Source organism: Melospiza melodia, chromosome 5 (genome assembly GCF_035770615.1).
Source record: "Melospiza melodia melodia isolate bMelMel2 chromosome 5, bMelMel2.pri, whole genome shotgun sequence".
Taxonomy (NCBI): domain Eukaryota; kingdom Metazoa; phylum Chordata; class Aves; order Passeriformes; family Passerellidae; genus Melospiza; species Melospiza melodia.
In genome coordinates this window covers 3757305-3784353 of record NC_086198.1, presented here as the reverse complement: position 1 = coordinate 3784353, position 27049 = coordinate 3757305, and the positions used below count along the sequence as shown (strand labels likewise).

General features: G+C 39.0%; 2 protein-coding genes across 6 annotated transcripts; one reads left to right on the top strand and one right to left on the bottom strand.

Annotated features, from left to right (window-relative positions):
- Window positions 1-16100, top strand: PRIMPOL (primase and DNA directed polymerase). Of its 5 annotated transcripts, none has more exons than XM_063156095.1 (14): window positions 1-41; window positions 2502-2572; window positions 3769-3953; window positions 5018-5109; window positions 6073-6214; window positions 7655-7802; window positions 9094-9378; window positions 11023-11185; window positions 12342-12439; window positions 12820-12906; window positions 12991-13099; window positions 14275-14357; window positions 14436-14482; window positions 15452-16100. In XM_063156095.1, exons 2-14 carry the CDS (start codon window positions 2554-2556, stop codon window positions 15755-15757), a joined length of 1764 nt encoding a protein of 587 aa, XP_063012165.1. In that variant the 5' UTR covers window positions 1-41; window positions 2502-2553; the 3' UTR covers window positions 15758-16100. The 5 variants fall into 5 exon arrangements, with proteins under 5 accessions (XP_063012165.1, XP_063012164.1, XP_063012166.1 ...); XM_063156094.1 differs by lacking the exon at window positions 1-41 and adding an exon at window positions 194-295; XM_063156096.1 differs by lacking the exon at window positions 1-41 and adding an exon at window positions 316-1433.
- CENPU (centromere protein U) lies at window positions 16076-27049 on the bottom strand. The gene is made up of 12 exons (XM_063156099.1): window positions 26930-27049; window positions 26757-26828; window positions 25294-25411; window positions 23871-23976; window positions 23455-23545; window positions 22678-22747; window positions 21538-21655; window positions 21080-21158; window positions 20003-20050; window positions 18593-18654; window positions 17227-17383; window positions 16076-16522 (listed from the first exon to the last, which is right to left on the bottom strand). The coding sequence occupies exons 2-12, from the start codon at window positions 26805-26807 to the stop codon at window positions 16385-16387; spliced, it is 1038 nt and encodes a 345-aa protein (XP_063012169.1). The 5' UTR covers window positions 26808-26828; window positions 26930-27049; the 3' UTR covers window positions 16076-16384.

Here is a 27049-nt window from a genome sequence, read left to right as displayed (position 1 = left end):
GCGGGCAGCCCGCTCCATGGCGGCGGGCGCGGGCGGCAGCGGTGAGTCCGTGCCGGCGGGAGCGGCGCGGATGAGGCGGGCCCGGCCTCTGGGCCCTCCCGGCGCGGAGAGAGGCGTGCGAGGCCCGGCTGAGGAGGCACGGGGTGGCTCCTCTGCTCTCCCCCACTCTCCCCCGCTCTCCCCTACTCTCCTCTGCTCTCCCCTGCCCTCCCCTGCTCTCCCGGAGCTCGCCGGGCCGGGCCCTATGGCGGAGCACTGAGCCGCCGCGCCCTGCGGGCTCTGGGCGCTGAGCTGGGTAGGGCTGTCCTTGCTGCTCCTGGGTGTGAATGGTGTAACCCAAACCTTGTCAGGTTTGCGCTGTTGGTTGAGTTCCTCTCCCTGCTGAAACAAATGTGCCGTTCTGGTACATTTACACTATGTTTGTGCGGCCTCACGTTAAATGCAGTGTGCAGTTCTGGGCACAGTGAGGATGGTGAAGGGCTTTAGGGGGAAGGAAGCCATATGAGGAGCAGCTGAGGTCACTTGGTCTGTTCAGTCTGGGGAAGATGAACAGACCAAGATGAGAAGAGGCTAAGGGGAGATCTCCTTGTGGTGTTCAGCATCCTTGTGAGGAGAAGAGGAGGGGCAGGTACTGATCTCTGTGGTAACCAGTGGCAGGACCCAAGGGAATGGCCTGAAGCTGTGTCAGGGAAGGTTGAGGTTGAATATTAGGAGAAGGTTCTTCACCCAGGGAGTGCTTGGACGCTGGCTTCCCAGCACCAACCTGACAGAGCTCAAGAGGCATTTGGACAACATTGTTGTGTACCTGGTATACATGGTGACTCTTGGAGGTGGTCATGTGTAGAGCTGGGAGTTGGATTAGAGATGATCCTTCCAACTCAGAATATTCTGTGATTCAGAAAAAATGGTGGTTTGTAAAGGAACTGGCCATCTAGAGTAATCAGTGGGGATAATTCCTAAATGAGCACCCTCCCTCTTGACCTGAGTGAGCGAGATCCCCGTGGGTGAGCTGGCCTGTCCCACGGCAGGACCACCCTTGGACAGGGTTTTGCCCACCTGCATGGTGACTGTCCCTGGCTGCCCACAGACCTGCCTTGCGCAACGGCGCTCTGGCACTGAGGGCTGATTCTGGCTCCATCATCAGCTTTCAGGTCAGTTGGTTTCATATTTGTACATCGACCTTCAGTAGCAGAAGTCAGATAACACTGGAAGCTGTGTATTGCAGCTTCTCACAGCAGGTACTAACCTACTTTTGCAGGTCTTATCACCGGGTCTGATGTAAGGAGTTTTGCACTTGCAGTCCTAATTTGAGGAACAGGTTGTCCAGAGGAGTTATGGGGTCTCTTCCACTGGAGATACTCAGGAACTGACTGGACACAATCCTGTGCCACGTGCTCTAGGATGACCCTGCTTGAGCAGAAAGGTTGGACCAGGTGACCACTGTGGTCCCTTCCAGCCTGAGCCATTCCATGATTCTGTAATTGTAGAGGCCACTTCCTCTGCTAGGAGGGCAAGATGAACATTTGTTGTTGGGAAGATGAGTAGTTTTTGTTAATGTGCCCCTCGTCAGCTCAACCTAAGGATAGCTAGGCTAATTTTCACTATTGTTAAGGAATTTAATGTGTTCTTCTAAGGCTGAATCAGTAGCTGGGAGAAACTCTCATGGATTTATTTGTGTCAAGGACATGGATTCTGCCATAGAACTATGTTGCATGATACACACCAGCCAGGAAACAAGTGTAATGTTATTTTGAGTAGCAGCTGATTTGCATGTCTCAGCTTCAGTTGTCAGCAGGTGTGGGTAATATGTTTTGTCATTATCATGAGAAGTAAAGGGAGAAGTAGTCTTCCATAAAAAGAGAAAATGAAATAGCAAGTTCTTTAAGTCATTGCTCAGGAGACATTTTTCCAGACTCTCATGCAGTCATCCTGCTGAGTCACTAACACTGAAGTCCAAACATGTTGGTGACAAAATTTCTTTCAGTCAAGTCAAACACAAATAAGTACTGCCCTTACTTCTGGTGGCACATAGGAGAGGAGGATGAAGTGAGAATTTCCCAGTGAACTCAGAAGGCTGGTCTGTAAGTGTTCATTGTATGTGCTCTGAACAGATGTGTTGTGGTGTGGTTCACACAGGAATTGAAATTGCCTTGAAAATGTTGGACTCTTGAGAGACCAAGTGTTTGGACTGCAAGAACCATGATAGGTTTCAGTTTAAAGTAAAGGTCACTGCCCTTCTGCCAGGTTCAGGTATCCTCCCAGCTGTGTTTCTGTAAAAATAAGGCCTAATATAACTAGGAAGTGTAAAATTAATAAAGAATTATGGGGCTTCTCCTTTGCTTTCCTTTTTTATTGGTCACCTTGTGGGAAAATGCTGATGTAGGGATGTCTTTTTCACCCACCCAGTTAATTTACAGCCAGCAATATCAAAATGAAACTGAAAGTTTTGTTAGCATTTCTGAGAAATGCCAAGTGCCTATAATCTAACTTTTCATTCCCAGAGAAGAAACTAAGAGCACAAAAAAGGAGTGAAGAAAATGCACAGGTCAGAAGATGGACAAGGGGGATAGAGGTAATGTTTGACCCCTGTTGCAGAAAAAACATTCTGGTTTTAGACTTGATGCAGGCACTGACTATCGAGACATTGGCAGGCCTAGAACAGTGGGCAGAAATGTCAGTGTCCAGAAACTTCTGCTGTGAGGGGGAAATGAGAGAATCTAAACTTTGGGCTTTGGGGCTCCACAAGAATATTTAAGTACTTAAATTTGCCTTGTGGATCCAGCTTGTTAAAGGTTTGAATACTTTTGAGTATGCTCATTTTCATTTTTATCTTACACTGCAACCCAGGGGCTGTTAGGAGAACCAGGTGGTTGTGCTGGGCAGAACAAGAAGATTCCCCTTCATGTTTACTTCTGTTACTTCTTGCCTCTCTTCCTCTGTTTCACAATTTCCTGGCAGTGCTTTTTCCTGATTTGCAGGTGTTCCACTTACAGATAATTGTACATGTGTGTGTTTATGCTTTACTACATTACTCTGCAACATTTGGATTCCTTTATGGGACTAGAAGCTTAAAGGTTACAAGATAGCAAGACTTACTGCATGGTTCTGTTTCTTGGAAAGAGATAAGATTGCTGTTTTAAGGTTGTGAAAAATACATGAGCTTTTAAAGCAGGTGAAGGTATGAGTGATCAATAGCAAAGGTCAGCAGTGGAGAATGGAGCCCTCATTTTTGATTTCAGTTCTTTTACTTCAAGATACAGAGCTCAGAGCTAAAGTCCTGAAGTCTTAACTCCTCCTATGAACTCAAATATTATACTTCCCATACAATTAATTCTCATTTGTCTCCCCAACCACAAAGGAAAAATATTTTTCTACTCTTACCATTTTTTTACTTTTACTCTTAGTATTTTTTTACTCCTGACTGATATAATGTGCCTAGCCAACAGTTTGTATACTTTCTGAGGAGTTCTGTAGACAAAAATGAAAATTCCTAGGCCTTCTTTCACTGTCTTTATTCTGTTGTGTTTATCTTTGATAGTGTTAATATGAAGCTCTTGTACTTCCAAAACAGTGCAGAGACGTGTAATATTAAAATGAATATCATAGCAGGGTTGGGTGTTGATTTGGAATATTGGCTACTCCCAGTTAATTAAAAAATTACATTCAACAAAACCAGAATCAAAAGCAGTGAGGAGTACAGGATATGTTCAAATTAAAATTGCCTTGCAAATGGATTAATACTGATGTGACTCTCTATAATTGCTTTAGGAGAAATGAAGAGAAAATGGCAAGAAAGACTGAAGAAAGTGGAAGAACTAGCATCTCACTATGAAAGAAATCCTCTTCCTACAGTTTATAGACCAAGACTGTCCAAACCCTCTATGCCATCCTCTGTTTGGAAAATATTTTCTCGACAGGCTGAAGCATTTAATTATGTAAAAGCCTGTGAAGAGGTATGTTAGGTGTTTGGGAAATGTCTCTACTCTTTATATACTGCATCATAAGACTGAACATCATTTAAAATTGCTGCTGGCAAGTGAAGTCTTTCTCAATTTGCAAGATCTTTTTCCTCCTAATCCTGAAACTGCAAGTTTTGGTTTTTTTGTCCTTGTAGGTCACGTTGCACTGGAGGTCTCTCTAAGTTGAAGTACTAGTTCTGTTCTGACATACAAGCTGATATGTGATGTTAACTTTGAACAGTAAAAGTGCTTTTTGGGAACATTGTAGTGATAAATTTGCTCCTTCTCAAGATGAACAAGCTGTCAGGGTGGGCAGGAGAATGGGAAGGTTAATGAGCCTTGAGTAGGAAGAAAGAGAAGGGAAAAATGAGGAAGAAAAAGAGATAAAGAAGAGGCAGAGACTAAGTAAAAACAATGCAACTCTCCAGTGGCATCTGAGTAGCAAGTTCAGATGATTAGAAGTGATTAGCCAAATAAATATTGTGTGAAAGGTATTCTCTGCTTTCAGTTTAACACTTTGTAAATTGATTGCTATTTTTAAAGAAAGTATTGTGTTTTTCTCCATACTTGTTTCAGGTATTCAGGTAATCCTAACAGCCTGTTTTCCAAAATGGGTTCTCATTGGCTTGGGCGTAGTTTTTTTCTATTTTCTTCTCAGATTTCCTTTTTTTGATCTAAACAACACAATGACTGAAGAATATTTGCCCATAAAGCTTATACTGGCATCATGTCCATGAGGCTGCTCCTTTCAAGACATTGTTCCTGCTCCCTTTAGATCCACCTGATACTGATCAGAAAATACAAGAGTTTAAAGAGAAAACAGTTTAAATTACTGCACAGCAAAGAAAAGCTTCAAAGATTTACCCATGTAACAGAAATCAGAATGATGTTCTAAATTAAAACTAAATGCTACTGAGTGTGGAAAAGGATAAGTGATCTGTTTATAGTTCTCTAGTATTTACTAACCTTTAACTGATACCAAGTAGGAACTTAGGAAGATTTAAACTGGTTTTTTGAATAAAACTAACAAAAAAATGTCAATGTTTTTACTTCAAAAGGATGTTCATGTATTTGCTTTGGAAAAGAACACACAGAGTGGACAGAGGTTTTACCTTGTGACAACATATGAAGAGCTTTGGTTTTATTACACGTGAGTATTTGAGCAGGTGCCCTGTATGTTACTAGAAGTTAGTGGTACACTGGATATCCTACCTAGTAAGAGCTGTCAGTGGACAGGTATTCCCAGGAGCCATCTGCTGCTCTGAGTAGCACAGAGCTGGACTGGGTTACCTGAGGTTTCATCTTGGAAATGGGAAAAATCTTTACAAGGACAAAACAATATATTCTATAGTGGGTTTCACATTTCTTTTGAGTAGCAGGTTGCTATTATTTCCTGTGAATTAAGTACTCTGTATGTTGAACTGAAATTTATTAAGAGTAGGTTTGCTTTTGCTGTCAGCTTTCCTCAGGGGATCATGCCAACACATGACAAAACATACTTCTGTGACTAGTCACACACCAGTTTCAGTGGGCGTTAATGCAGGTGTCTGGAAACTGATTTATGGGTTTGCATTTGCATGATGGAGTTCCAAGTACTGACAATTCAGTCGTGTACTGAACTTTCCCCCCCATTTGTTTCTTTTACAATAAAACATTTGGCTGTGAAGTGAAAGAAATACGTCTCAATCTTTTACATATAAAGCTTGATTTTTTTTCTGAAACTGATGATGGGATTATTTTTTAATTTGATTAGAAAAAACTCCATATAATGTTTGTGCTAAAGACATATGAGTGATAACCTAAGTTTTATTTACTGTAGTTTTCATAGTTCCTTGAATTCTCAACATTTCTGTATGGGTTGTAAGACTGGGGAGGCATGGGGAAGAGAGTACTCTACAAAATTAAATTCTAGGCCAGACAGTCTTTGCTGACACTTGATGCTGGTGTTAGTTACAAATTTTTCAAAGCACTATAGGGCTACTACATTTTTCAAATATGGATGGTTGATTGCAGAATAAAATATGTGAGATCCTTGTTTGCAACTGATAAGCATGTTTATCATGCTCATAATGTTTATCATGAGAGGTTGTGATTTGTTTGTGTTTCTCCTTAGTCAAGGTTGTAAAACAAGTCTTATGCATTGCTATGAAGTAATTCCTGAAAAAGAAGCTTGCAAACTTTATTTTGATTTGGAGTTTTACAAACCAGCAAATCCTGATGCAGATGGCAAGAGTATGGTCATGAAGTTAATTGAGGTAAACTGGAGCAAAGTCATGCTGTGGATGAATATGAATTTGTTGTTAATATAATAAGAAACAAAAGTATTTATCACTTTATATTGATTATGCTATAGTAAAATTAAAAGAATTGCAGACACCGTGATTATTTTCAATTAAGTAAAAATCCTGTTTTAAATAAAGGAAGGGTTTGATCTAAGAGAGACAAAAATTTAACTGAAAGACAAAAATAAAGAATGATGGCTGTTGGACTGTTTGTATTCATGGTGGGTTTACTGACATGGTAGGTTTACTTTTGAAGATTGTGTTATGTGCTCTGCCACTTCAAAGCTGTAAAACTGGAGGAATGTTTAGGTACTCTTTAAAGTAGCATCAATAAAAGTTCCATTCCTCTATTCCTCAGTTCATTCCCTTTGCCTAATGGTGCAGTCCTATATCAAGGCTTAGGTGAATCTCTCCTGAAAGTTAGTTAAATGATTATGTAGAGAGCATCATGTGATTGCATGTACCAATTTGGTACCTAAAATTAAATACCTTTGCTAATTATCAATTTTTAATAAATAGCGCAGGTTCCATTTTATTGCAATTATTTTTTGTAAATGGGCTCTCTGCAAGTTCAATATGGCATTCGTATATTTTTAGAAGAATATCTTCTGTTTTAATAAGATCCAATTGTGAGTGGATGTCTGTTTGTGAGACTTCTGTCACCTACATGTCTCTAGCTAGAAGTGAACAAAAGTAAAAGATTATTGAGGTAATTCCTTCATAAATAACCCTTAATTGATACAGAATCTGGAGGGGTTTATCCATTGTGGATTTCTGCTCTGAAATGTAGAGGTTCCTCAGGTTAAGAAGAGGATTTTGGATTTGCTGGGTGGAGGATCTGAGCTGCTGAAACCCAAAGCTTCCAGATCTTTAGGTTCTGAGTCCAAGTCCTAAACATGAGTAATCAGTAGCTTGGTTTATAAAAGTTTTTTTTAGAGCTAATCTAGAGTGAAATCTGTTTTCTGCTTAGTTGTTGTTCATTGGGTGGTACCAATGAATTAGCTAAATCATCACAGTGAATTAACTCACCAGTGCTGTGTATCATGACAGCCTCCATCTTCTACTCCTGTGAGTCTGCATTGCAAACATTGTCACTGTGGGTGTGAACTGCTTGGTGGTGGTGGAAAACCACCTGCAGGGTAAAGCCTCCTCACCAGACTTTGACCTGAGAAACTGCAAGTCTTATCAGCTTATCACTGTTAGTTATGTGTTAAGTGAGTTGCATGTTTAAGGAATAAAGTCGGTGTCAAACTTGGTTAAAACTTGATATAGGTTAGTTTGAATTAAATTATTTGTATGCTCAAAATGAGGGAAAAAAAAGAACTTGAGAGAAATGTAGAATCTGAATTTGTATTAGGTTTTGTAGATACAACTACTAGAGTAAAACAACATAAACAATGTTTATAATTTCAGCTTGTCAGCCAAAAATTAAAAGAATTTTATGATGTAAATTGTTCATCAGAAGATGTCTTGAACTTGGATTCCAGTACTGATGAAAAATTTAGTCGGCACTTAATTTTTCTGCCCCAAAAGACTGTGTTTAAGGATAACACTCATATTGGTAAGTGTGTTCTTTTCTCTTACACCTAGAAATAAAAGGTGAGCTTTTGACTTTATACTGTGACAACTCCCATACAAGTATTTATTTTAATGGAATGGTATGTGGAAACAAATGTGTATTCCAAACACACACATAATTACTCTATAGGAGTAATTAAGCCTCATTTTTTCTCATCTTCTACTTTCTTTTCCTATAATTAGCATGTGTTTACAAAACTGTAATATTTTTGTGCCTGTATGTTTTATTAACAAAAATACTGATTTCTATGAAACTGGCAAGTCTATGGCTCCTTAATTTTCAGATTAATGTCAGTCTTAACAATTAAAGCTGCTGGTTTTTGCTCTAAATACAGTTAATTTCTGCTCAGCACTTTGTCAAAAAGGCAGGACAAAGATGATTTCAAGCCACCTGTGCATAAACCTGCTTAAAAGAAAGCTGAAAGCAATTTTAATTGTTTACATGAGTCAGGATTTCTCAGAAATGGAAACTCCAACACAGAGAATTGCCAGTTTAGGGTTGTCTTGACTCATTTGTGTGGCCCAGTAGTCCTGTAATGAATTATGAGGAAGATGATTTTGATGCTTGATATGCTGAGTCATTCTGCTGAGATGTAGCATGGGAGGAACAGTATTTCATCTTCATTCATGTTCCCCATGGAAGCTTCATCCAACAGTGCAGTATCATCCTTGCCAGTATTCCTTCCACTTCATAGTTTTTTCCCCTGTACATCTGTATTTATTGTCTTCTCTTGCTTTCTCCCTAGAACTCATTTGGCCATGGTTTTTATTTGTCTGTCTTTGGTTTCCATCTAGCAGAGCCTGGACTTACAATGGGAGTCGAATTACAATACTGGGAGTTTGAAAAGTCATTACAAAATACTTCTGTAAAAGTAATTTTTTGTTTGAGTAAGCTTTGGTCAATCTCTTACATCAGTAAATACAACATTTCAATCATTCTGAAAGTGAAATTAGGGAAAGTAGTAGTGAGGGGACAGTCACAAGCTTTTTAGAATCCTAAATCTGAGCTTGTTAGTATTTAGGTTTTGGGGTGTTTTTAAGCTGTTTAGTACAAATTCTTGTGAGGCATTGGTTTCTCAGTCACTGGCCAGAATCATTTTATACAGTGGGCTGGTCAAAAGATTTCTTTTTAAAAATCCAGAAGGGCTAAAAAATCCCTGAACTTCAACCACTTCCATCTTGGCTGTTTTGAAAAATGTTTTCACAGAAACTCTCTAAGTTATTTCTTGACTCATAAATTACTTCTGCTTGTGGCCTTTTTGGTTGTTTTTAAGGTAACTTTGTGAGAACCATTTTGCAGCCTGCCATAAGATTATTGCAGAGTAGGACTGCTGTCATTCCAACAGAAGAAGCAGAGAATGTTTTCCAGTGTTCTGCAGGAGCTAGATTAGATGGTTCTCTTACAAACCTTCCAGCTGTTGAAGATGATTCTAAAGACAGGCCAGCCATTGCTCATGAAACAAAGGATGTGGAAATGCCACACCAGGGAGAAAATTTGGATTTTTCCTTCCTAATAGTAAACGATAAAGAAGGCAACAAGCAGCTTTTTGTGGATCTAGGTAAGTATAAGTGTTTTTAAACCCCTTTGGGATGCAACAAAGATCAAGAATGAAAGGTTGCTTTATCTTTGATTAATGTTGTCCCTATGGTCAGACTTTAAATACATGCTGAAACTGCCATCATAAGTCCTGTGCTTTAAAGGAGCCTTAGATTCATGGGTCTATGGAACTTCTTATATTACTACATTTAATTACTTTGTTCTGAAGTTTAAAGTAGTTCTTTCCACACAAGACAATTTTTTTCCCTTAAGGGCTTAGTGCTCCCATTTGATTGAAAGAGGATAGCATATATTGCATTTTTGTTATTTCAGTTGAATTAGAAGCTGCTTAATAAAAGAAGAAGTCTTACAGGCTTGGCTTTCTGTATTCTTCTACATGTATGAATTGATCTTCTTTCCCTGTTTGGAATGGCAGCTGTTAGCTTTCAGTGATGAAATAATAGAAATTTTGGATTGGGCACTTCATGGCCCAGCTGGGCATAGCCTGTTCATGGTATTAAAGTGTTACAAATCTCCAGGAGCATAACTCCCATAGTCAAACTAGAGTTTGAAAGTTCCATTCTTCTTTAACTCCATATCTGGGTTTTTTTGCTTTTTGCCTTATCTCAGGGAAATGAAAATAGCTTAGCACGCTTTTGCACAGCAGTGTGTTACACATTTCAGGACTTTACCTTGGGTTTTTTATTCAGACTCTTCTGAAGAACTTCCATTCCTTCAAATTCTTCTCATGGAATTCAGGATCACTTTTATTGTGGGCCTCTTCAGTATGTCTGATCTTTTGAAATGTAATCCCAAAGTTGGCTACAGTAGGCTTCTCTGTACTGAGTCAGAAAGGTTACTTTCACCTACTGTTCAAAATTCCTTCAAGCATATTTGTAAATGGAATTTAAATCAAAACAATTTGTTTCCTTTCTCACTTTTTAAGAATTTGATGTTAGTTTCCCATAATTAACCATCCTCAGTATTTATGTTATGCACATTGCCTCAGAATTGGAAAGCTAAAGTCAAAATTGCTGAACTACTGCATTATATCATGAGGCTGCAGTGACAGAAAGCTTTGTGATGTTCTTCTTGTATGAGCTCTGTAAGTGCTTTTCTCTTAATGAAAGTCAAATGCAATCTGCAAATAAAATTCACCTTCTCAATTAATTACTAGATAGATTATGCAGTGTTAAGGTACTTGATTGTTGTTTTGTTGTTTGTTTTTGAGATTGGAATTAAGCTTTCCTTATACATGTCTCAGAAAAGCTGTGAAGAAGTCCACAGAAAACAGAAAGGTTGATTAAGTTCTTTCTGGTTAAAATAATTGTGCAGCTTTTTGGGCTCAGTTGTATTTCACAAAGTTATTGTGAAAGGACCAATTTGTTGTACTGAAGGGAAACTTTTAACAATTCTAATGTCAGAATGATTGAAATGCCTATGTAGAGGTGTTGAGCATTTGCCTTAATTATTCTGTAACATAAAAGTGTACTTGTGTGCATGATCTTGCTGTGTTGCATTTCTTCTATGGGATGTGAGCTAGTCGGTTTTTGTCCATTCATTAGACTCTTAGCTGGGCCTAAGGAAAATGGTTTAATTTACAAGTGCTCAGTATCTTAATTCCTAGCCAGCACTGCTGTGTTAAGAAATATCTTTTTTCCTGTAGGAGTTTATACAAAGAATAGAAATTTCCGGATGTATAAGTCATCAAAAGCAGGAAAAAATGTGATTCTGAAGATAGCAGAGGATAATAAGTTTATCCCCAACTGTGAAAAGGGTGTTTCCTTGGAAGAAGCATATTTTCTTTCCTCTTTAATCTGCAACATTGGGTAATTACTTAATTCCAGTCAAATGTACAGTATTTTTAAATATCTATTTTAATGATAATTCTCCTGTAGCAGTTACAAATAACTATTATGAATAAGCAGTTATTCAATTAACATTGTTACAGTGTAATTTGGGAGTTCCCAGTAGAATTTCTTGGTTTTGAAGAAAAAACTTTCTTGGCACTTATTTTGTTAAACCTGCCTTCAAATCTGTTACAGCCTCTGAATTGCCTCATTTCTCTATACACACTCAAAATGCCAAAACATAACCATTGTTAAGTTGGTCAGATTCTGTGTAGTTCTGGAAGCAAAACTTAACAGATTTCTAGTCAGTTAAATATGAGAATTCTGAATATTTTTCAAAGTAAGATAAGAAATAAAAGGGTTTCTGTCTGTGTTTTTTTGCATACCAGATTTCCCATTTGATGCAGACCCCTCCGTAGGCTGGGTACTTGTACAGACAATAATCAAGTTTTCTGTATCTAAATCTCTGATATGTCATACCTTATCTTAAAAAGATCCTAATCACTGCTGTAGCAGAAAGGTTAAAATAGTATTAATATATTTATTGAAAACATGTATTTGTTGTGACTTCAGGTTTTATATCCTGAAGTGTTCATTATGCTGAACTGATGCCAGTAAAGCACACAGTGTATTCTGATCACAGGCTTCAGCTGAATCCACCATAAATACAGATGAGAAATTCTGCTGTGTTGAATTCAGACTTGTTATCATCTGGCTTCCAGTTAGCAATATGGCAGAGAGGGAAAAAAAAAGAAACCTTCCAAAGGGTATATTTGCATCAATACTACATCTAGAGCACATCCTGCTGTAGGGGTGTGCAGCAGCAGTTGCTAAATGGGTGGGTCCTGGGACTCTGGCCAGGAACCAAATGTTGCTGCTGGGGAGGAGGAACCCCTGTCCTGTGGTGGGAGTCAGGGAAACTGCCAAGGCCAGAAGGCAAAGTGCTCCAGGAACAGGGAGAGGTGCACAGTGAATCACAGGCTGGCCAAGGTTGGCAGGGACCCCTGGGGGTCTCCTGGCTCATCCCTGGGCCCAGAGCTGTGTCATGTTCTACCCTGTGGGATGTTACAGGGAGTTAGATTGTACTGTGTTATGCTGTAAGAATCTCACTCTTTGTATTCTCCCCTTCCCTTAGAGCGAGTGATGACATCAAAGTTCTGTCATCTGGCTTTTCAGAGGAGGAGAGAAAAATGTCTGCTTTTTTAAACAGTAAAACTACCAGAAGCAGCAGAGGTACCTCAAGCTTTTTCTACTGCATAGAAAAAATACTGTTAATGTAGATGCTGTGTGACTTGTACACCTGGTAATTTCTGGGAGGGCCTTTGTGCAGGAGGCAGAGCCCATCTGCGCTGAAGGATGGAATGCCACTGCCCCTCCCTCCTGTACCACAGCTGTCCTGCTTTGTCCCAGCTCCCTCTGCACCTTGGGCATGGAGGTGGCACTTTAAAGACCTACAAGAAAGCAACAGTGGCTTTCTCCCTGGTTTTATTTAGGAGTGTGATGTGATTCTGTACATTTTCTGCCTGTGGTCTGTATAAAGTGTAAGTGTTCCAATGTCATATTACAGTGGGGAACCCTCTAACAGTGTGTACTTGTGGCCTTTGGTTTTACAGATCCCATGGAAGGTTACCAGGGTTCACCATATCCAGAAATTGATAATTTTGTTCGTTCCTTGGTTAATAAAGATGGGCTACAAGGAGGTAAAGAGACCACCTTACATTTACAAATGACTCTTCTGCAGCACTATTTCTAAAGAATTTCAAGATTTTGGTTTTTTTCCTCAGGGATAAGACAATGGAGTTACTTCTCTCTCAAAGAACTACTTATTTATGATATTTACGGTTACCGTTGGTGTGAAAATATTGGAAGAGCTCACAAAAGTAACAATATAATGTACGTTCTTTAACTATTCCGTTTTAAACAGCTTTATTTATTTTCCTGAGCAACTGTTATTCTCTAGAAATGCTGAAAAAACTCTTATGGATAAAATCAGCAACTGTTACAACTTCTGCTGTCTTGCTCTGTGGGGATACAATGTTTTAATTACAAAAAAAACCCCACAAAACCAAAGAAACTATTTATGCCCTCCCAAAGTTTACTTTGTGATAACTGGAATTTTATTTCTGCTAATTCTTTGCAGTAATCTTCATGGTATTTAAAATATGGGCCCAAAGATGCTAACATAAAAGTCAGAGTATATTAAAGCTATTAAACAATACTATGTTTTGATACTTCCCAGCTAGGAAGCTGAAAAATAAGAAAGCAAGCAGATTGCTTTTAAATTAATTTACAGCGCTTCTTAAATTACATTCTTACATTATTAAAATGACTCTATCATTTTAACAATTGAGGATTGCTATTTTAGAATGGTAATTCCTGCCCCATGAATCAAGATGAGTTTTGCTAGTTACTCTACAAGGACTCAGGCTTCCTATAGTTTTAGCAAAACAGATTATTAGATTATTATTAGATTATATTAGAATTAGGGTATATAATTAGTATAAATATTTTAACTTAGAAATAATTTTATGTAACAGTTAAAATCACTGAAACATAAGGAATGTGTTTCTGAGAAACAAAGATATTCAAAAAACCCCACAGCTGGATGAACTTGCTGTTTCTCAAGTGAGTTGCTTGAAGTTTGGTGTTTCTAAAGCACAGTTGAAAAAGCTGGGTGGCCTATCAGCTGACAGAAAATAGTGATTTCATGTGGCTTTTATAATTTCATTATCTGTAACAGCAGCAGCAGCAACAAAATCTTATCTTACAGTCAAGTCCTATATGCTAATCTGAATTTGATGACTTTCTCTCCAAGCTTAATGTAATGACATTGACTAAATTTCACTTTCAGATGTTAGTCTTAAAAAATTATTTCTTCAAACTTAAGAAATCTGAAGTTTACTAAAAATTGTACAAAACAAGTACATAGTAAGTATGCCAAGACTATGAAAGCAATGTCCCTAGCTGAGGACAAACAAAACCTGTTCATTTAGTGTTAGAGTTTCCTACCATATGAATTCACTTCCTTTATGTACTGATACTAAAAAACAAAATAATTTCCTTCTTAGGATTCTGGTAGATCTAAAGAATGAAGTCTGGTATCAAAAGTGTCACGATCCTGTCTGCAGAGAACAAAACTTCAAATCACAAAGTATGTAGCCTGTGATCTCAATTATACTTCATACATTTTGGAATGTTAACTTTAATGAATGTCTTATATTTGATTTAGGTTTCCCATTGCCACCTGGGATATGCCTCCTGTCTCTTTTCAAAGAGGTATGTTTTTGTCCTGGTGAGATGCTCAAGTTCTTCTTAGGCTCTGGAGCCCTCCCAGTCTATTGGGAGAGCCCCACACATTGTTCCAGTGGTATAGAAGAGGTTCCCAGAGCAGCTGTGCTGGTGTGGTAGCTCCATATATTCATTTTTAAGTTCTGCAGCAATGCTAAGTTACTGGAATTGTCTGACTTCCCCTGGGACTCAAGACTTTCTGATCTGATGTGAGCAGCAGTTCCCAATGTCTAAGACACAAGGTTGCTCCAGGTGCAGAACAGAGAAACTGCCCAAGTTTAGCTGTGCTGTGCATGTCTGACTTCATGCAAAATAGAACAGAACTGGTTCTGGAACACTGGAGTCAGTCAGAGCCAAATGAAGGCAAAAACCCTCATTTCTGAAATTCATTTATCTCCACTGTCGTGTGCTAAAGCAGCACACTTCCCCAGACAGGCAGAATATTTAAACTGACCTGATCCTGCACCTAGACTCTAGGTGAACTCCCTGAACAGACAAGTTTTTTCCAGTGCTTAGGCAATAACAATTGGTATTTTTTCAATTTTTAAATTCAACTATACAGCTCTAAATATCATACAGCAGAATGGCACCTTAAGCTCTACTCAGGCAGCTCATCAATAGCTATTCATTTTCAGAAAGTGTCATTTAACTGTATTTTCAGGTCCTGACAGTATCTTTGAACAGACACTTAAGTTAGTCTAACCTTGTATTATTTTATGAAGCTGTATTCAACAGGCTACTTGTAGGGTGCTAGAAAAACAGTGGATTTCTACTCCTATTAAAATAGGCTTCCACAGGTTACTGTGGCTATCTATAATATGCTGGAAAGTCTTGTAGTGTTGGCCAGCTTTCTGCAGTGTCCAGTCTGTGTGACAGCACAAACTCCAAACTTGCAGAGCAGTTGAAGGTATCAAGAGTATTTGCATATGAAATGAGTAGTGTTCTTTTTTCTCAAAGGAAGAAGAGTCCATGCTAATGGATGACAGGGGGCACACAGAAGGAAAAGTACATCCACATTCTCACGTGTCAGACTTGTCAAAAAGCTCAGTATCTCCAGAGACCAGCTGGTCTCAGGACTTCCTGTTGTCAGACAGTGAGTGGGAAAACACAAGTGATGATGCCTGTTTCCTAGAAGCTGCTGAAGATGTGGAACTAGCTGTAGCTGCAGATGACAGTGTGAATTATGGCATGGAAGAAATCCCAGATGAAGTTCTTTTGGAAGCTTTAGGGAAAGAAGACCTCCACGCTAAAGAAGGCAGCTAAGCCCAGGCCTGGCCAGCAGTGAATGACACTTGTGTGGCTCATGCTGGTGTGAAAGGTCACAGGCACCACTCCAGAGCTGCAGGACAAAGAATGGAGTGCCTGGTGAACTTCAGCAGGCGTGAGGAGATCATGGAAGGCTATGTGGGGGCTGAAGAGAACGGGACTGGAATACTCACTGTGAATGCTGCTCCAAGCTCAACACTTTTAATGCTCTTTGCTGCACAGTTTCTGTTTTGTTAGTTGTATGTCCAAGTTTTATTGAGAAGCCAACAAAGCCTTATTTCCATAAAAAAGATTAAATTATTTATCAAATGCAAATTTAATAAAAATATTTGTTTATTCATCTTTGTTGAACCAGAGTCTGTGTTCTCTTTATGAATATAGTCTTCTAAAGACTACTTTAATAGGAAAAGACTAACACCCAACATTGTTCAGAGTACAGAAGTGTTTTATTAACTGTGATCACTATTTCCTTTCATTGATATTGTGAGACTATTTGACAATAAAAAGTTGCTGACTTCTTTTAAACACTGAAACAAAATAGAATAACAATGATTAAACAAGCTTTAAGCACTGACAATTCTAATAACTGTTCCTACTGAATGTCTGAAAGTCTTAAAAGGCTATTTAATTTTTCTTTGATTTCTGCTCTTTTTGTGCAGCCAGAGCCTCTTCAAGTTTCATATTGATACTCTTAAAGTGCCCTTCTGCTCCTAGAATTCTCCGAGACTCCACCAGAAGAGCAGGGAGGCTGGAAGTTCCATACTGTTGGTAAGGAAATAAAATTACAAGGCAACATTTTTAACTCTTGGAAAGATCACTTACATATCAGTATTTATTTTTCCTCTAAAGTGGTGCAAGATGACCTTTAAAAGTGAACAGCCAAAATTAGAGTGCCTTGTGAAATGTGAGGATTTCCCTTGCACAGGGCAGGTGTGTAAGCCTTCTCCACAGAAAATACCACGCCAGGTCCTGGGTACAACAGGGATGGATTCTAAGGCTACATGAGAAGTTCCTCTGGTCATGACACACCAGCACTGTTCTCAGCATTAAATATCTTACATGGAAGTGCCAGAGCTTTCCCTACTTCTGAACAACAACACAAAAAATTCATTACTTCTTGATTAAAGAAATTAATTAATTACTTCTTGATTGAAGATTAACTCACTGATAATCTTCAATTTCTATTAAAAAAAGGACAACTAAGGACAACTGTTTTATGTCTGTGTCCTTTGAATTCCTGGATACTGAGAGCAAGGCAGCAGAATCTGCTCTGAAATACTCCAGCTTCTAATATGAGATGAAAAAAACAAGTGAGATACTACAGTAAAGTTCAGCAGTGATTCTCAAGCTGCTTCCACAAAGACAATTAACATAATACTACTGCTTAAGAGATGTTAATAAATAAATGTCATAAATTAAAATAAAAACACTTTAAAAACTGAAACACATGCAGAATATGTACTTACTACCACTTTTTTTTGGGGGTTTTCTTCTCTATAATCCAAACAGTCTTGCTGTAGCTCCTTTAAATCAGTAATTAATTCAATTGTTTGCCTCAAGGAAGATTTCCTTTCCTGTAACTCAGCAAATTCTCTTTGTAGTTGCGTCAGTTGCGGTTCAGCTCTGAAAGAAGATTGAGACTTTGATGCTTACATCTGCATATTTATTGCATGAATAACTGTGACCCTATTTCCTTTGAAGGAATTCTTAAAAGGTTGGTCAGAAACACAAAACACAGCTTACTATAGAATAGTGCTTAGGCAGAACAAGCATAGTCCTTAAACAGGGGCACGAGTCCAAATACACCAAAAGGACCCAAACCTCTCTTTTGAGTCTGCCACTCTTTTCTTAAGCATTTATGTTTTTGAAGTGTAGTTTCTTAAATACAAGGTGTTCTGCTTCTGCACACCCCTGCCTGCAAAGCTGTTGGTCAGTGCTTATGCTGAAGCATATTCAGGATCTACAAACTACCTCCACCTCTGCTAAATAAACTGCAGTGCTTAATCCGTTAAAGCAGCACTCCAAGAACTGAGCACCAACAGTGATTTTCCTATAACAGGGCTGCAGGAAAAAAAAACTAAAATGATCAAAGGATTAAAATACAACATATAAAAATGTGTAGACAGGTTTCAGGAGCTTCAAATAGCTCTTTGAGAAAAGTTTGTCCATAGGACCACAAAGAAAAGCACCTCTCATGGCCATAGAGAAAAGGTTTTTGCCCTGTTATTGCAGATCCAAGCCTGTGGTTCCCTAGAGTTACCTTACAGGGGGTGTGTTCAATGCAGCTTCAGTACAAAGCTTGGCACTAGCAACCCCAGGGCTTTGGGGAAGTCTAATGGTTCTTCCAACCACATAATTCCTGTGCTGGGTATCTAAATGACACTTCAGATTAATATGCCAAGTTAGAGAGGGGGAATTGTGTGGCCACATCAGAAGGAAATCAGCCATGTACTAAGAGCAGCCCCTGCCCACCTGCAGAGCTGAAATACACTCTCCCACCTCAAAACCAAAGAAGTCCTCTGTATGACCTTTGTAATTTATGATCCAGCACCTCTGCAATTCAAATCCTGACACTGGCGTTCTTCCTATCAACATATGGTGAGAAACACCCTCCCAGTAACTAGTCAGCTAAGAGGGCTTGCAAGAATGACTGCCTAGGCAACTGAAATATGTAAAGGAGAGGTTATCACGAGCTTATGCAAAAAGAAAAAGCAAAGGGGCAATTTCATCAAAATAAAATGAGAGAACAAAAGAAGTTACTTTCCCTTCTGAGTTACAAAATACCAGACTCTAAGTTCTTCAGGCTATTATTGTCCATTGTTAGATACACACCCAATCAGCTCTTCTCTGACTTGCACCAGTTGCTGCCTTTTCTTTTTGATGTTGGTTATTGCCTGAAACAAACAGTGAGCAAAGTCTGTGAAACAGTTTCTAAAACTTCAAAGGTAAACAACTCAAATTTCATTGCCTTTTTTTTCCTCTGAAGTTTTATGCTGATTGTCCTTGTGGAAAATTGTAAGATACCAGATCTGATAAACTGCCATAAGTTATAACTGTATTTGAAACAATTCAAAGCTGTTTAAAATGTCAAACTCTAATCTCCATTCAAAAGTTTTCTTAAGAAACATTGGATTTACAAGCATACAAAAGGAGTTTGTGACTTCTTCATTTCAAACATTAAGAACTCTAGGAGGTTTTAGGTTTAAAGATGAAAATTAATGCAAATGTGTGTCCAGCATGATTGCCATAACTAAGTAAGCTTTCTTTAATATAACATGCAATTAAAAAAAAAGCAACACCCAAAACTCATAATTTAAATTTAGCAACTAAAACTTCAATTTTAAACAAATGTCTAAGAAGCAAACTAAGGATAAATCTGAGTGGCTGTGAATGCTAGGTGTGTATTAAGATTTTCATTTCACATGCAGAGCAGTTTACCATATCACCCCAAGTCAACAAGACTTTAGCACATTAATTGCTACTTCCCAGGATAAGCTTTATCTTGACTATTTGTTAAAGCTATTTTGCCATTGAACATTTTGTAGAGGATGTTAATTTGGGCAGAAATCCAGACAGTGCCTAAGCTGCTCTTAAATCTCTCTTCTGTAGGGCATTCACCTATCCCTGATGAAACCACTGCAATATTTTTCTGCCCTTACACTAGTGCCTCCTTCTGACAACATTCCTATTGCATTTTCAGCAAATTCCTCCTTGCTATAAATAAATAATTAAAAAAAAAGAGAGGAACTGTCTTCCTCTGAACAAAAATTCTGCATCTATTTAGGGAATGCAGCTGCCTGAGTCTTCCCTTCTTTAAATGAAGCAATCCCATTCTATCCTCACAGGTTTCTATCTCTGCTGCTCTCCTAGGTTTTATATTCATTCATGTTTCTTTAAGGTTAGCTCTCATTATTTAACTGGCTCTCCAGAGGCCTCACTCATTAAAAAAAAAAACAAACCAAAAAGACAAAAGAGTAATTAACATGCAGAGATCTTACCCATCCTAATGTGCCCTCATTGTTTTTACACCATATAGCAGTATACATCTGGAGTTTGCAATCCACCACATTTACTCAGATCTTTTCCAAAAAACCTCCTGTGGTTCCCTAACCTCTGTTTGTGCAGTTGATTCTGAGTACAGTACACCTTTCTGGAAATTATTTTGTCTCTTCCAGTCAAGTTCTCAACATTTCAATGCCCACAGCTGTATGCTCTACAATCTAGTGATATGTATGTGCTTACCTTAGCATTTTTCTTCTTCATATTCTTTAATTCCTGGACTCCTGCTATCTACAGAGAAGAAGAATTACAGGTTGACAGGTCATCACTATCCTCCTAAAAATATGGCTGCAATAATTACTTTGGAATATCATAAAAAATTGTTCTTTTATTTTTTAAAAAACCAACCAACCCTGGTTCAATGGGACATCACCAGTTGTGTATTGACTCTTTCTCCTCATGCCAGAGGAAAACTGTTGCACAAAAGGAGCTTGTGCAAATAATACTCCTTGTACCAATTCTTGTAATATTACCTTCCTTTTTTTCTATATCTTTATATAGATGTATAAATCTGGTAATCCCAACATTTGTTACTGCTAATGAACCACTCAGAACTACAGCTTTAGTACTTGGCCACTGTACTTGGCACAAGTGCTGCAAAGTTCTGAGTTCATTTTACTCATCAGAATCACCTTGATCTTTCCTGCCAATAAATCACAGAATAGCTCAGGCTGGAAGGGACCACAGTGGTCACCTGGTCCAACCTCCCTGCTCAAGCAGGGTCATCCTAGAGCACGTGGCACAGGATTGTGTCCAGATGGCTCTTGAATATCTTACAGTTATGTTCAAAATGTTAATTAAAAAAGGATGATTTTCCCTGGAATATGTTAGAGGTCTTACTAAGAAGTCACTGAGACAACACAAAAATTAAACCCACCTTTTAAACCTCTAGTCAACGAGCTTTGAAAACAGTGTTTGACACAGCTGTATGCTCATCTAAATGATGCAGCTCACAGTTTTACTACATAATGATTTAAATATCACCAACACTTCAGGATTACTGGATGCTTCCCTACTCTCAAAAGGTGACAATTTGGCAAAGCACTTGCATGACCCCAGTGTTGTGTCTAGAGGCAGTTATTGTGAAAACCTGCACAGAGGCAGCCAATTCTAACCTGCACACAACAAATTGTGTTTTCATATTACTTATACTGACAAGAGACTGGAAACTTTTGCAGCTTGTAAAGTGAATGTGTAAAGGGCAATATAAAACCATAGGTATTTTGACCACAGAACTGATTTTATCTCTGGTGTACTTACAAAATCAGTGATTTGATCCTTGAAAGCAGAAGAAAAGTCACTGATAGCCTTTCTGCAAATGTTTGATTCTATGCTTTGTCTGGAGAAGTCAGAGGGACAAAACATATTTGGTTTAGTAAAGGGGAAATCTCATCCAAAACCCTTCCTTTGAGTAACAAATAACCCAAAGTTAAGCAGATAGACAAAGGAAGATCTTTCATATACTAGCAATAGCTTTATTTCTGCCTTGAAAAACAGCAGCTGAGATGTGCTGTTCATGTTTGGAAAAGTATCAAATCCCTGGAGACCATGTCAAGATTACATGTGAAGAAACATTTGTATCATAGATACTTAATAATCCTTAACATCAGAATGTAACCATGCAGCACTGATTCCCTAAAGGAGAGCCCATTACCAAAACCACAGCTATTTCCTTTGAAAACTTTGAATATGCACTCATGGAAAAGCAGAATATTTACCTGTAATTTGCTGCTATCTTCTCAACTTCAGCCAGAACAACATCCAGTTCTGTAATATCTCTAGGAGATCTCTTCAGCTCTTTGGGACACCAAACCTGTACAGAATGTGGGTTATCCACTGGAACAACAGAATGAACATAAGCATTGCACAATTCTGGTGCACATTGTAAAACAACACAAAAACTCTGATGCCCACCATCAAAATAACCATCCAAAAGTTAGGAGTATTTTAACATGAAATGTGAGAAGAGGAATATTCTAATTATTTCACCTGTCTTTGCTTGTGCAACTGTGATAGATTTACCTGGGAACACCTTAGAACTGGGATGATCAATGACATGTAACTTAATTCTTATTATTTATTGATTCAAGCAAGCCCAGGACCACATCAGTAAACTGAGTAATAAACTACATAGTGTATGTAGATGTGATTTTTTTGTGTTAAAAAAACTATTAGACTGAATTTGCAACTTGCATTACTCAAAGAATCACAAGCTTTTATATTTGCATACATTCTTTTATTAATACCACATATGCTCCAGAAACCCCACTACACACAAATGCATTTCTTTAAACTTTGAAATAGCATTATAAACCAATTCAACAAAAAGTTAAACCATGTTTCTTCACACACTCCCCAGTGTAAATCCAGTACTAAAATGTGACGGGGTCCTGTTCCAAGGAAGCAGGATGACCCAAGGGACAGTTTCTTCCCACTGAAAAATGCCACTGTCTTGGAGCTCCCTGTCTCAGGGGACTTTACATCAACAACAGCTGCTCCTGCACTGCAGCCAGGGGTGCTCCAAGCTCTGCCCCACAGCTGCTGCTCCAGGCTGCAGGCCAAGGGATGTACTGACACCTCCTACAGCCCCACAGCCATAATTCCAGGCTTCCCTCCAAAGGAAACCAGGCTCACTTAGAGGTGTAATGCACACCTCTGCCTTACCCCTTCAGGAGAGGAACAGCCACAGCCAGGGATGCAAACCATGGGGATCAAATGGGGGTCTATACCAAAACTGAAACTGAAACTTCCCATTTCTAGAAGCACTGTATTGCTACATTCCAGAAATGAAAACTATTGAAAAACTTTGATCCTGAATGAAGAAAAGATATATGGGAGTTCTGAAAAGTGTACTTTACCAGAAGGATCTGATGTGTTCTCCTCTGAAGGCTGCTCCTTTTCTTCCTGGAATTTGGTATTCAGAGTTTTCTGTGACACGAAAAGCAGATTAACTTCCAGAAGAAACCCTAGGTTTACTCATCTGAACTCCTGAGAGATGACAATCAGGCAGCATGCAGAAAGCACTCCCTGACTGAAGCATCAGTAACACTTCCTTTGGCCTGTTCCACCAGTCCCAGCCCAGTGTCACCCTGCTGCAGGACAGAGGCTGCCTGACTGCCCTGGCCACTGATCCTCCAGCCACTGGCCAGGCAGCAGGGAGTGGAGTAAGTGTTCAAAAACACTCATTCAAAACTGAATGGCTTTTCATTCTAACACACATTCAAAATCAATTTTATCAATATTCTTTTTCCCATAAATCTGTTTCGCTTCAATACCAAACAAGTACAAAGGATTCATGTTCCATCTAGTATGCCATTCCTTGAGAACATATATTCCAGATACAAAGAAGAAAACTGAAAAAAGGAAAGCATATACTCCCAAACCAGCAAGAGAAAAGGCTACAGGATCCAGGAACACCTGGCTATTCTATTCCTTGTTGATGTGATGACTTGTAGCTTTGGGCATCTCACTTGGCCACCTCACTGGAATACTCTGAGGACTGATTATTTGGGATACAATTAAGTACTAAGAAACAAATGGAAGGTCTTTCTCTTCCTCCACCCTCTAATGCAGGCATGGCATGAAATAAACTAAAATGAAATTGACTGAAAATAATCATGAAACTTTTTTGGTACCACAGTCTCCTTAAGGGGCTCCTCTCCAGCATCAGCTGTGTTGGATTCCTGAGCATCACCACTGCAGGGCTTTGAGTGACGCCGTTTTTTACTGGGAAAAGAAAAACAGACACTACTACCCTCTGAGGAAGGATGAGCCACACACATGCACAAACCCCTGTGTTCTGGGGAACAATTTGTACAGCTGTATCTCATACAAGTACTATTAAAGTTTTACTTGAATTCATCAGCAAGACAATTTCAGATTTAAACCAAACTGGATTATACATATTAGAAATATACTAAAATTTTAATTCAAATATTTTGGATAATAATTTTCTTTGTTACTTATCATTGAAGTAGAACACTTTTCCCTTCAAATCTAAATACCTAAAGATGAAATTAAATGCTGACAATTTTATTGTTTTCCAACAGACCGTGTGCCTGTGTTTTGCCTTTGTGCTGCTGAAACATGACCGAGTGCCTGGTTTTGTGACTGTTCCTCTCCATAAGCATCCACAGCAGTACTGTGCAAAGGGTGATCTATAAAGAACAAAAAATAAACTGTGTGAGCACTGCTCCCATCTGTTAAGGCAAAGAGCACTGCCAGCCATTAAGCATTTAGTTAGAATATTTGTGGTTTGCTAACTAATATAAAGGAAGTTCTTGTTACAAGTATTATTTGAGTATTATGACAAGATATAGAGTGAAAGGTTTCATAGTTTCTGTACCCATCCACCTGCTATTTCTTTATGAACCCAAACCAAGCTTAGCATGTACACATGGCACAGAACAAGTAAAATACTTGGTACAGTTTAATTCAAGTTCTTCCTTGCTATGGCATATGTAAGCCTTCTAGACATTTAAACAATTACTTTCTTTTTTTTTAAAATAAATTTTTAGTAAATGTAATTTACTAAATTAAATTTAAAGTAAATGTAAAATTCTTGACGGTAGCTACCAAAATAGATTAGAACTCTGAAAAATTTAGGTTTCAGCATGCCTTCCACAGTATAAATTTCTTTTTCAAGCACACTGCCACAAAACTTTTGTGTTGGTTTACATAAGTGTCAGTGGGCATTCTTTTTGCAGTCTAAATACATGCCACAGAAACAAGAGCTTTTCATTTTGCAGCCCTGCCTTACAAACAACCCTTTTGCTAAATAGTTTTTTATAGCTCATTGTCAATGCTGTTCCTAACTTGCATTTATATTTCGTGGTTTGCTCAGAGTAATAACTATTACAGTTGAGAAACAGCTCTTAAAAAAAAAAATACAGATAGCTATAACAGGACTCCACACAGAAGAGCACCTACCCCATCTAAATTGATTCTCTTCCTGTGTATTGAGGCCTCATTACACAAGTCAAATATAAAGCATGGAAGTGGTTTTAATCCTTCACCACTAATTGTATGGCTTTATGTAATTTCTTTAAGTAACACCTGAGAGCAGCAGAAAAACACCCCTGCAAATGTCCAGGTCTACTACCATGAATATTCTTACAATGGGAAAAATGTCACTTCATAATTTGTGTAATTTAATAAAGAATAAGTTAACTTTGGTTTTTAACTGTGAGTTCCTACACAACTGCAATACTATGATGTGTGAAATTCTACCATTCAGACTATAAAGGTGAAATAGCCGGTATTTTCCCATTGACTTTTATTTGCACATACTACAGCTTTATTCCTGTTACTTCCTAAATTACAGAAAATAACAAAAAATCCCATCTGTCTTTCCTCTCCATTACTTTCTCTTGCAAAGAACCAAAACCTTTTCCTAGGTAAGCACCTGAAGTACTTTGTCCACGTGGTTGGTTTGTGAAAAACATGCATTAAATGACACTCAAGATAATACTAACCAAAGGAATCATCAAGCTCATCAAGTTGGTTTGTGTCTGCTACCTTCAATATCCTTGAGACATCTGGTTCCTCAAGTGGAAGAGATTTCACGCGAAGATTGGAGTTGGCTTTGTGCTCCTGGATGGGGATGAATTAACAGCCACTTTACCCAGCTCTCTGAATGTACAGCAGATGAAATGTGACAATACATTTCAAGAACATTTGGCTAGGAATACACTTAACCAGAACCATATTGACTCCTTAAGCTATGACACAAGGATTTGAAGCATATTTTTGTCTCAGGCTGTGGGGTTTTTCCGCTAAAAATAAAACGTTTATGTTCCGCTGTTTGATACTGTGTTACTGTATTCTGCTGCAAGCTTTGTCTTATTTCATAAACGTATACAAGCTTAGAAATCTTATAACACTCTAATACCTGGTTTCTATGACATGTAGTCTTTCTTTTCAGTCATTAAAATATTTTTTCTTTCATTTCTATACCACATAAATTTCCACCCTGTCCAATTTAATTATTTTCATCTTAAGAAACTGAAAAGCTATAGAGCAACTTCTTATTAAAAAATGGTGGAATTTACAAATCAAAGATTACAGAGACACTTCTGTAAAGCAGAAAGGTAAGGGAGAATGACACTAGTTAATGAAACAGTTGTATGCCATTCACAAAATGCACAAGTGACTTTCCTCACTAATTTCTGTGTGTACCTGGAGGGTGAATTATAACCAGAAAAGACTGACCTCTGGAGCTTTTTAATTTTACCAATTATTATAGTACCAAATAAACACATCAACTACTTTCTCTACAAATCTTCTTTTATGAGATTGTTTATAAACTTTTTTTCTGTTTGAAAGTCAATGATCCATTTTGTGCTACACCTAAAAGGAAAAAAGAAAACTTCACAGCAGCAGCCCAAGCCCACCCCAGCAGTTCCCAGTGCAAAGCAAGCCCTGCATTAACCCCTGTGCATCCGCCTCTGGGGACAATGCCACAACATAACAGAACGGCACAGTGACACAACACAGAATCACAGAATATCCTGCACTGGAAGGGACCCGCAAGGCCTTGCACAGGATACCCCACGAGCCACACCCTGTGCCCAAGAGCACTGTCCACGCAGTCCCTGAATTCTGTCAGGCTTGGTGCTGTGAGCACTCCCCTGGGGAGCCTGGGCCAGTGTTCAACCACCCTCTGGGTGAAAAACAACTAATATCCAACCTCAACCTTCGAGGCCGCTCCCCTTGGTCCCCTGGCCGGTCCCCAGAGAGGAGAGGTCAGCGTCTGTCCCCGCAATCCCTTGGTGAGGAAGCTGAGCCCACGCTGAGGGCTCCCCTCAGTGTCCAGCTGAGCGGACCGAGACCTCAGCCACCCCTCACACGGCTTCCCCTCAGGGCCCGCCACCTTGCCCGCCTCTGAACACAACGACACACCGGCTGTCTGAATTCTGGCCTGCCTAGCGAAACTTACCTCTGGCTTATAGCTGGTACCATTCTTCTTTATTTTCTTCTTTGTGGACATTTCGCTGTTCAGTGAACACTGCTGAATACAAAATCGAGGATGAAGTTAGTGAGAAATTATCCCCGATGGAACTCAGCTTTCTCAGTGTGGGCACTTGGGAGAGAACGGGGTGTCTTTGTTACCTCAAGCTATCCTTTGTTCCTTCAGGCTATTGGGCTCAGCCCACTCCAGGAGCGGTACAAGGCGGTCTCGCCGGCCCGGCCCCTCAGGGCAGCCTCCCGCCGCCTTCGGAAGGCGCGCGC